This window comes from Oculina patagonica, chromosome 4 (assembly GCF_052425735.1).
Source record: "Oculina patagonica isolate OP01 chromosome 4, crgOcupat, whole genome shotgun sequence".
Lineage (NCBI taxonomy): Eukaryota > Metazoa > Cnidaria > Anthozoa > Scleractinia > Oculinidae > Oculina > Oculina patagonica.
The window spans coordinates 18539607-18550257 of record NC_135761.1 but is presented as its reverse complement, the minus strand read 5'-3'; the positions used below and the strand labels follow the sequence as shown (position 1 = coordinate 18550257).

Genomic DNA, 10651 nt, shown 5'->3' with positions numbered 1-10651 from the left:
CTGCCACCGTATAGACTTAATCAATTTATCAGCCATTTGACACAAACTGCTCCAATCGTGTAAACTTGTACTTGTGTAATTTATTGCTCGACCGCTAAGTTTATGTTCTCACACTGCACACAATAAACACAGTTTTTTTTCCCGAGGCCGGTTTTGATGCACAATTTCACCGGCAATGTTATAAAACAATTGGTTCATGCTTTTAGCTGTGCTCCATTGAGTTATGGAGCACTTGGGAAGTTTGGAGAGCACTCAAGAAGCTAGAGTTGCCCTCGGCTATCGCCTCGGGCAACTCTTACCCTTCTTTTGTGCTCTCCAAACTTCCCGCGTGCTCCATAACTCGATGGAGCACGCTAAAGCATGAACCAATTGTTAATTGTTGTCTTTTTGACTTTGTTTGTTGTTTTCAACCTGCTTGTTCCCTGCTTGTACTGATCTAAATGTTCAATTAGTAGTAATTCACCCCCCGTTTTTCTTCACTTCGTCGTGTTTTTTTATACCTTTTTTGGTTATTCTTTCCTATTACTGTGAACAAAGGTTGCTTATCACTTATCGGTTTTTCGTAGAAATAAATACAAAAAAGCACGCACTATTTTGTAATGTTCCTGCCTTTAATTTAAAACAGCAGACGTAAAACAATTACAAAGCACCGAATTTAGCACAGCAGTGCTAAATAAATTGACACTTAACCCTATCCAGACCCGGGGGGCGGGGTGGCGGAAAGTGCCCGCGCTGACTTTGAACGCTAATAACTTTTTTAATATTCAGCCAAACGCTGTCAAACTTTACGACTTTATCTAAAATTTATCTGGCAACAATTTGATATGAAGGTTGCTGTGTCAGGAACTTGACATCACCATGGCAACGGCATTTTGACAGGCATGTTTTCCCAAATTTGTAAATTTCGTGTTTCTATTAATGAAAATTAACTTTAATGCAATTATTTTCACCATTTTACGGATTTTAAGAACAGTTTTATTGATTTTGAGTACTTTGCAGTAATTTTTGGCGGTTTTCTCACGTTTTGGAAAAATTTCGAAATTCAAGATGGCGGATCCAAGATGGCGGCTGTTTTGACATTATGATGTAATTTTCACGTGATGTGACGTCATTATCCCACTTGACGTATACCAAAAGTTAAATTTTTGGACATACTATATATCCTGTAAGTTTCATCGTGTTTGCTTAAATATTCTGGAAGTTACGGAGGGGGGGAAGGGGGGGGGAAATCCGCACCTCCCCGGTCTGAAAAGTTCCAAAAAGCCCGGTCTGAATAGGGTTTATTTTATTTTAAAAAACACAATCACAGCCCCGTTATAAGCGTTTATGCAGGAATGGATGTTTTGTCTCCGGATCTAAGCCTGAGGTTTAGGAACTTCTTCAACATAGATGCGGGACACTGATTTCCACCCTGTGTAGCCGTCAGCGTTTCCCATTCCATGACAATTACCGATCCAGAATCCCACGCGAACCTTGCCTTTGTGGATGTTGTTGCAGTGCCCTTCAATATGGCGGACACGGTGCAGATCTTTATTCTTTCCAGTGCGCATGTACACAACACCGTCAATTGGCAGGGGAGCTGCACATTCAGCACCGTTGAAAGTGAAATACCAGCGTTTGTAGCAACTGTCACAGCCATGGATTCTTAAAACACCAGTCCAGTAAACATGGAGGGCTGTGTCAGAGAAGTTCTTGGTGAACATACAGTCCTGTGGAAAAATAATGATCAATAAAAAGGAAATTAAAAAAGTTAATAAATAATATTAAATAATTCTCTGAAATCCGAATTTGTTCTGAGAGATATAAACAGCTTTTTGATCCTGGTGCTCTCAAAATTGACCTTTGTTTGCAGCGCAGTTGAAACGCCAGCGCCGTTTTCGGATAAAGTCGACAAAATAATACCTGACTAGATATGCAAATTCAAATAGCCAAAAATAAAAAATAAAAAATGAAAAGTAAGGAAGAAGGAGGACCGAAAATTACGGATTTTATAACATTTGATTAAGTGTTAAAGTTATGCTGGATGAAGCGCCTTTGCTTAGCAGACGAGTCTCCGTGGAAGATAATTCCAAACTTTCTGCTTTCTCACTATTCTTTGGCTGCGATTACGACTTCAACAATGTAAACGTGAATAAAGAGCTTCCGAATTTTTTATACTTACTGCCAAAAAAGTTTAAATGTCACCGTCCCTCAACGAAACATGGATTCTCTTAACCAAATCATTTCAAACAACAGGTTTATAAGGATTGGTAAGTTGGGTGTGTTTTATATATAAAAGAACTGGTACTGAACTGGCACTGAAAACCTGTCTTGCCTCTCAGAAGAGAATGAAAGCCAATTTCTTACTTTCGACTGTTTTCAACAAAAATTTCAGCCAAAATGTACTTTCTTACGGCGTACTGTCTGCAATTCCCCAACACTGAAAAGATCTTTTTTAAGCTTCCAATTTCACAAGAAACCATAGCCTGTACTGTTGAAATTGATATATTGTCTTGATATATTGTCTTGCAAAACACTTTACAATTTATTGATTGCAAGCAAAAATTTTCCTCCTCATGTATCTGTATACTGAGAAAACTGGCACGCTGCTGGAATTCTCAGAATCAAAGATTTATTAGAAGAAGACGGCAAATTCCTCTCATATGGTAATTTTCTTAGAAAATTTGGACTTGCTACGCCATTTACCAACCTCTGGGGTTTAATAGCAGCAATACCATTAGGGTGGAAGCGTGAATTACAATCTACTAATGGTGGGAATCGACAAGAAGGAAAATCGACTTTTCCTCCTGGTCAAATACTCACCAGTAAAAGAGCTCGGAATATTCTTATTCAAAAGAAATTTAAAGAACCTTTAGCTAGTTCTAGGCTAGAAAGGTTAGGTGTAGAAGAGATGAAGATCAGCGCAATTTATAAACTACCATTTAGAATAACACGGGAAACGAAACTAAGTATATTTCAGTTTAAGATAATTCATAATATTTTACCGTGCAGAAACCTCTTATATAAAATGAATATATCGGATTCTCCCCTTTGCGAATTTTGTAACGAATTAGAAACACTGTCGCACATGCTAGTTAACTGCTCCCGTATACGCGACTTTTGGAATTCAGTCTTATTCCGGTGGAATAGTCAAAATAAAGACAATTACAATTTTGATGAATTAGGAATAATGTACGGCTATAATCCCGGAAGTTCTGGCTCCTATATCTTTAATTATTATATTCTACTTAGCAAAAGACATGTCTTTCTACAAAAATATGATCACAAATTACCTAATCTCCTTCTCTTTCTTGAGTTAGTAAAAGAAAAAATGTTTATTCAAAGATCAATCGCACATGCGAAAGGACAAAAAGAAAATTTTTTGAACTTATGGAAGCCTTTACTAACAATAATTTAGTTAACAATTTAGTTACAATAGTTACGTGTATCGCATTGTTACCTCTGTATTTTTTTTTTCATTTATCTTTTTTTTTTTCGTGTATTGTTAAGTGTATTGTGCTGAAAAGTAAAAATTAAAAAAAAAGAAAAAAAAAATACGACTTATTGAGTATGGCTTCGACTGTGACAAAAAACGCTTAATATACTCTTTGCCCTTTCGTGTCACGAAAGAAATTAAACTCGCAATTTTCGGTACAAAATCATGCACAATATACTACATAAAAATAACATATTGTACAAAATGAAAAAAGTCACCACTCCCTACTGTCCTTTTTGTATTAGCATTAAACAAACCAGCGTACATCTCTTTGTTGATTTTTAAGTAGCTGTCTCTTTTCGGTCTGAATTTACACATTGGTATTCTTCTCGTTGCATGAAAAATCTTATTCTTTCTAAATATGAGATGATGTATGGTGTTTTAAAACCATTTTGTTTAACTCTGAATCATTTTATTTTCATTGGTAAATACTGCCTTTATATACTTGTTCACTAAACGTTAAGAGAAACCAATTTGTGCATTTCACCGCTCTTGTGTAGGAAAAAAACTTAAAAGATAAATATATATCGTGATCTCTAGCAACAAATCTTTCTTTAAGAAATGGTCTTGTTTTATCCAAGAATAAAATAATTTTCTAATCATTCTGAAACACATAAGGCTAACATAGCTAAGAAGAACTAGTTTGTTATATTCTTATTGTCTTAGAACATCGTGAGACTGTCATAGCTTAACTAGAAACACACTGTATGTCTTGATCCTCAATGCTACCTTACTCCTATGTTATAGTGTATATTTATGCAAGCACGTACGTTTCGTCAGTAATATTGTAAGTAAATATCAATGTGATGTAGGGTTAAAATAAGCATTGTATAGCGTGATGTGTAATATAGCAAAATTGTTAAATTTATGTAACTTGTAAGTTTTTTAAAATAATAATAATAATGATAATAATAATAATAATAATAATAATAATAATAATAATAATAATAATAATAATAATAATAATAATAACTAATTTAAAAAATAGAAAACAGTCTTGATATCCCAAGCCAGCTACATCAGGATCAAAGATGAGTGTATACGCTGTTTTGCTCCATCCAGCAAAACATCTTTCACCTGCAGATGGATAAAAAGCTGCGAATCTGCACATGAACCTATTTGTGCGGGAAGTACCTTTTGTAAGTAAAGAAAATATTCACCTTGATCAGACCATGGTCTTTGCCGTCATCCAAGTCTTGCCAGACGCACTCTTTCCAGTTCTTATAAGGCATCGCACCAGGAGTCGCAGGGATTCCACTCGTTCCACTCTCTCCACGCTGCCCCTTTTGACCAGGAGGGCCCTGGGCGCCTGAGTCTCCTTTGGAACCATCCTTTCCATCGATACCAGGAGATCCCTGGGGTCCAGTCTTCCCTGGGCTACCCTGGTCGCCTTTGGCTCCCTCACGGCCATCACGGCCATCACGACCTGGTGCCCCAGGGGACCCAGGCCTGCCATGCATACCGGCAGGGCCTGGAACCCCAGGAGACCCAGGCCTGCCGTGCATACCAGGGATACCACCATAGCAGAATGGAGGAGGCCGCTACAATGAAATAAGAAATGCGTTGTGAGATATCCAAATGAAAACCCACAATTTTGGCAACGTCAATTCTTTTTGGGTATATCTTTATGACCTCGAATTTATTAAAGAACTAATCAACATGAACCATTCATTTTTTGCTGCACTATAGTTCTTACCGTTACCATCCGTTGAACACTTTTTTGTTTGTTCAGAGCTAAGACTACCTGAGGAGTGAATATTAGGCAGGGTTAACCAGACATTTATTTTTTAATGTGACGCACACAACATACCACAATGTACGATGGTTGTTTTCCGGTTTTGTTTTCTGCCGCATCGCAATAGACGGCCAAGTATGACATCATATACAACATAGAGGCCAAAGAGACCTTGAACAGAATAGCAGCCATTCCTTTTCTTACGATCTGCTGCAGAGAAAGTTTACAAACAGGAAATTGTTAGAAATTTAACTACGTTTGCAACAATAAAACATTTGTATTTCACATTTTGTGAGAGACAACTTTTGCAACGATTAGAGACTTAACTCGATATCTTTTGTTCCTTAGGGAAAAAGAAATAATGTAAAAACGGCTATGATAGACGCCTGCAGTGATTAGAAGATAGAACGATTATTTTGTGTATTTTGTGTGTTGCTTGTGTGACATTTTGTTGACACCTTACCCGTAGTCTGCGTATTGTTGATGGACGTTTTGAACCACGATTGAAAAAAATTACGAAGCATGCAGTATATTTATGTATACATCGCCAATTGTGAAGCAATCTTTAACCAATTTAATGGCAAAATGTTTTAGCAGAATAACTCGAAAGATTAGCACGAAAAATTTAGTTTAGGTATGCACGACAAAAATGTAACGAATAAATCTATTCGAATTCGTTATCCATAGAAAGACGTTTTCACAATAAAGGCGAAAATGTACAAAATGTTTATGAACCGAACCTAGCCCCTTAAATTTTTTTTTTCATTTTTTTCCTGAGTTCAGCTAATGATGCATATTTGTTAGGCGCGTCAGTATAAACTTGAGTGGAACTTTCATTTATTTTTATATTTTCGAATTTTCTTAAAAAAAGAAAAAATGTTGAAAATCTAGGATCGTCACTGTAATAAATTACAAAATCAACTCCAACTGAACGAATTTGTAAAAAAGGAGTTTTCCAAGTGACTCTCCGCACGAAGTTTTGTGTTGAACTGAAGATTTCTAAGCGAAAGCGTTACCGTAAAGGTGTGTAAATCATTTACCTATCAAGTCGCCCAAGAAATTTAAAATTAATGGTAAATGGGAAGATAGGATCAAAATTTTCAATTTGGCACACAAAAACAGTTACACGCTTACATGGGCAACTTCTCCAATACGTACTTCTCGCTGTTCAAAAGTGAATGAACTTCTCATTGAATGCCGATCAATATTATGCGCTAGAAATTTCTTTATTCGTGTTAATTTATTAATTTGTTTGCCACTTTATATCAATTTGTTTACTTAGTGTATTTACTGAGATATAATTACGTGTGAGTGGGATTTTGCCCTAATAAACACACGCGACTGCATTGTTTTTCTTCTTTGTTAAAACGCCTCACTCTGTAGTGAAAGAAACATTTTTGTGTGTGTTCATCGGATAAAAGAAAAAACTAACCGACCTTTTCCTTCTATGAAAAAAAAAAACATTTCTTAACTTGCACACCACTTAAGCTGACAGAAATTATTCGTGACAACTATGAGAACTATGGCGCCTGTGTTTATAAATCAAGATTAAACCTGAATAAATGCTTTTAACGATGAATTTCAAAACAGGTTGTGTTTATCAACCTGAATCACTACACGCCGCCAATTTATTTTTAAAGCAAGCAAATTAAATTTGCTATTTCATGCGTTTTGCTAATTCACTTTTAAAAAGGTAAAGAAACTCAATGGAAACTTTTTCAGAACTCTTTTACAAGACTATCATCAGACAACATACACGTACAGTGTATGCAGATAACGTTGTTTTCTCTGATTAGCGGGGATTGCTTTGTTAGAATGGTTTGCTCATATAATTTATCGAAATGTTACTTAAAAACTTAACCGATGAGGTTCGTGAGTTCAGCTGCAAGTAGCTAGTCATGCAAACGTTTTCTTTATTAATGACTCCATGTAAGTCAGCACGTCCGCCCTTGCTAATTGAGCCACTGGGAATCGAAATAATACAAAACCTGTAGATTTTAGCTTTTAGCAAGAATTTTACTGGTTGTTTCTTCACTAGAAAAGGAAAATTTTCTTAAAGTTTATATAAGCCGAGTACGACTACTGTTTGATGCTGGGAAGCCTGATTAACAATTAGTAAAAGTTCCAGTTTCAAATGATTTCATCATTTTTAGGAATATCGATGGAAGATGGCGATGCACGCACTGACTTCAAAGTCTTGTAAATAACTAGATTATCAACTGGAAGTGAGTATATCGAACACCCAATATAGTAAATGTTTTGTTCCTGGAAACATAGCACAGTTTTTTAAAACATTAAGCTAGGGTATCTTTCTTGTTGGGATTCCCACTCGCTGTCATTAGGACAGTTTAATTTGTGGTAGGCACTTCTCTTGTTCTCCGCTTGTTCTTCCTCTTCCTCTGTTCATAAGTTGAACTTAACTTTTCTTCCAAAACAGTTTAACTTGCAAAAAACAAAACGTTCAGTTTGCAAAAAAACTTCAATGGTCTGAAATAACATAGCAATCGATGGCATTCTTTAGAACGATATGATTAGTTGTGTATTTGTTAAATGGGATGAAGTCTTAGATTTTTTATTTGTTTATTTCCTCCGTGGGCTTTACTCAGGTACGTCTGAGACTGAGTGTCATTCCTCCTCTATATCCCCAAATAACTTTAAAATGAAAAGTGTCTTAAAGGAAAATAAAGAAGATAATTTTATGTATAATATTTGTTAACAAATGGTTAAAACTCCCATGAATTTAAAAAAAAATACAAAGACGTAACATGTTATATTGACGTGAATCTGGAACAATCAAAAAATCCAATTTGAAGCGACAAAATTCAAAACTACAAGGCGCGTTTCCCCCAGTTTGCCCTTTAGACTTTTTATGTGGCAAACGCTTGAGTAAGACCTGATTCTTCAGCAATAGGTAAGTGGATTATGACTCCAGAAAACGAATTTATTTCTTAAAAAGGCCACAATAGTTATGTGTTTACTTGCAACGCATTTATCCAAAATGTTACTCACGTTTAGCTGAGGTCGCTTGCGGGCAGAAAATTCCGTGATTTCGCAGAATAATGATAGCCACATGTTTCTTTCTTTCACTATTTCTAAGCCTTGTTTTTCGATTGTTTGCACCTTAACAATAAAATAAAGAATTTTGAGGTTTCTTGTACCGATTAAATCTATTTTTAGTTTAGAAAACGAGACAGTTTTGATCACGCCACACAAAAAGCTAGTTGATCGTCTCATTGGGATTTGTGATTGGCGGGCTGAACAGTTCATCCTCGTTATATAGGATTTTCCTTTTTGGAACTTTTACGTTATCATGATTCCACTTACTTAGCAAAGTGATATTTTTTTACCACTTTGAGAACGCGACTTCAGGGTAAATAAATTTGGATAACACGCCAATTATCTCACTTATTACCTCTCCCAGCTAAGTCTATTGATATTTAGTGTTTTTGTTCTGGGCGAATGACGTATTGGTTTTTTGGTCCCATCAACACAAATTATTATACTAAAATTTTTAAATATCATTTGCAGAAATCATTTCTGGTACTGGGATCATTTACGGCCCAATTTGAGGATCATTTGCAAGGCCTTTACAGATATCGTGATTTAACTTGAACAGCAAACAGGAATTTTTTGACAACCTTGAGAACATGGCGTCTGTACTTTTGGTGAAAATGCCGATTATCCATTTATTTCTGTGATTGAAGAATTTCTTTTCGGTCCCATCAACGCAAATGGACTTATAGAAAGAGATCTTTTATATTTATTTCTGTTATTGCTTGTGGAGAATGGAGAATTTCCATATCTGGGCACCAAATTGACGAGTCTGTTTATCGACTGAAAAAAGTTTCTTAATAATTAAAATTGGACCTCCTTGGAACATGCCTCTGTGAAATATTAAATTAGATCGGGCGAGGGTCTAGAAATGCGTTGCATGTTTTGACAAAAACAGGATTTCATCATCTGTAATTAGCTTTCAATATTTCGCCAAACAGCTACGCTTAGTTATCAAAAAATTCACTCTTAGCGAGACATACGATAAAACAAGCACATTACACAATCACTCACCTTTCTAGCAAACTTGTGTGTTTCAGACAATAATCTTAATGGGAAAAAATGGAGAAATAAATGTTAGATTTATCACTAAATAGAGTAACGAAACAGAGAAAAAATTAAACTTTTAGCTTACACTGACGGTCAGTTAAGTCACTCTTGTCTTGTCGCTTTTTGGAACACGAGTAAAATGAATCTCGATAAAACAAGTTTGTAAAATATAAACAAACCATTCTTACAATCAATATCATTCGCTGGAGCAGTTTCTTTGTTACCTGTTTGCCCAATGAAATGAAGTCTTCCATTTGAAAGTTACCAATAAAGTTGATGACTTTGATCAATAATTTTCTCTAAGGACTTTGTTTAGAAATTTGAAGTAATTTTCTTCAAAACCAAACAAAACAGAATTTTGAATTAGAATTATCCCTATTCAGACCGGGCTTTTTTGGACCTTCTCAGACCGGGGAGAGGGGGGGGGGGGGGGGGTACGGAATGTTTTAGCAGAATAACTCGAAAGATTAGCACGAAAAATTTAGTTTAGGTATGCACGACAAAAAGTAAACGAATAAATCTATTCGAATTCGTTATCCATAGAAAGACGTTTTCACGATAAAGGCGAAAATTTACAAAATGTTTATGAACCGAACCTAGCTTCTTAAAATTGATTTTTTTTTTTCATTTTTTTCCTGAGTTCAGCTAATGATGCATATTTGTTAGGCGCGTCAGTATAAACTTGAGTGGAACTTTCATTTATTTTAATATTTTTGAATTTTCTTAAAAAAAGAAAACATGTTGAAAATCTAGGATCGTCACTGTAATAAATTACAAAATCAACTCCAACTGAACGAATTTGTAAAAAAGGAGTTTTCCAAGTGACTCTCCACACGAAGTTTTGTGTTGAACTGAAGATTTCTAAGCGAAAGCGTTACCGTAAAGGTGTGTAAATCATTTACCTATCAAGTCGCCCAAGAAATTTAAAATTAATGGTAAATGGGAAGATAGGATCAAAATTTTCAATTTGGCACACAAAAACAGTTACACACTTACATGGGCAACTTCTCCAATACGTACTTCTCGCTGTTCAAAAGTGAATGAACTCCTCTTTGAACGCCGATCAATATTTTACGCTAGAAATTTGTTTAGTCATGTTAATTTATTAATTTGTTTGCAATGTTATATCAATTTGTTTACTTAGCGTATTTACTGAGATATAATTACGTGTGAGTGGGATTTTGTCTTAATAAAACACACGCGACACCCCACTTCAAATCTTGTAGGTAGTGTTACTTTGTTTTTCTTCTTTGTTAAAATGCCTCACTCTGCACTAAAGAGACATTTTTGCGTGAGTTAATGGGATAAGCGAAAAAATAAACGAACTTTGCCTTCTATGA

At 35.4% G+C, this 10651-nt stretch overlaps 1 protein-coding gene across 1 annotated transcript; it reads right to left on the bottom strand.

Moving 5' to 3' along the window:
• Positions 1-1262: 1262 nt before the first annotated feature.
• Positions 1263-10332, bottom strand: LOC144651865 (collagen triple helix repeat-containing protein 1-like). Its single transcript, XM_078511916.1, has 6 exons — positions 10308-10332; positions 9276-9309; positions 5286-5420; positions 4970-5016; positions 4636-4924; positions 1263-1709 (listed from the first exon to the last, which is right to left on the bottom strand). The coding sequence occupies exons 3-6, from the start codon at positions 5400-5402 to the stop codon at positions 1356-1358; spliced, it is 807 nt and encodes a 268-aa protein (XP_078368042.1). The 5' UTR covers positions 5403-5420; positions 9276-9309; positions 10308-10332; the 3' UTR covers positions 1263-1355.
• Positions 10333-10651: the final 319 nt, after the last annotated feature.

Excerpts from the sequence above, each read along its gene's own strand:
- LOC144651865 (XM_078511916.1), bottom strand. The coding sequence starts at position 5,402 with ATGGCTGCTATTCTGTTCAAGGTCTCTTTGGCCTCTATGTTGTATATG. Across the intron at positions 5,017-5,285 it reads AACAACCATCGTACATTGTG|CGGCCTCCTCCATTCTGCTA; the intron begins GTATGTTGTGTG and ends ATTTCATTGTAG. Across the intron at positions 4,925-4,969 it reads ATCCCTGGTATGCACGGCAG|GCCTGGGTCCCCTGGGGCAC; the intron begins GCCTGGGTCTCC and ends TATGCATGGCAG.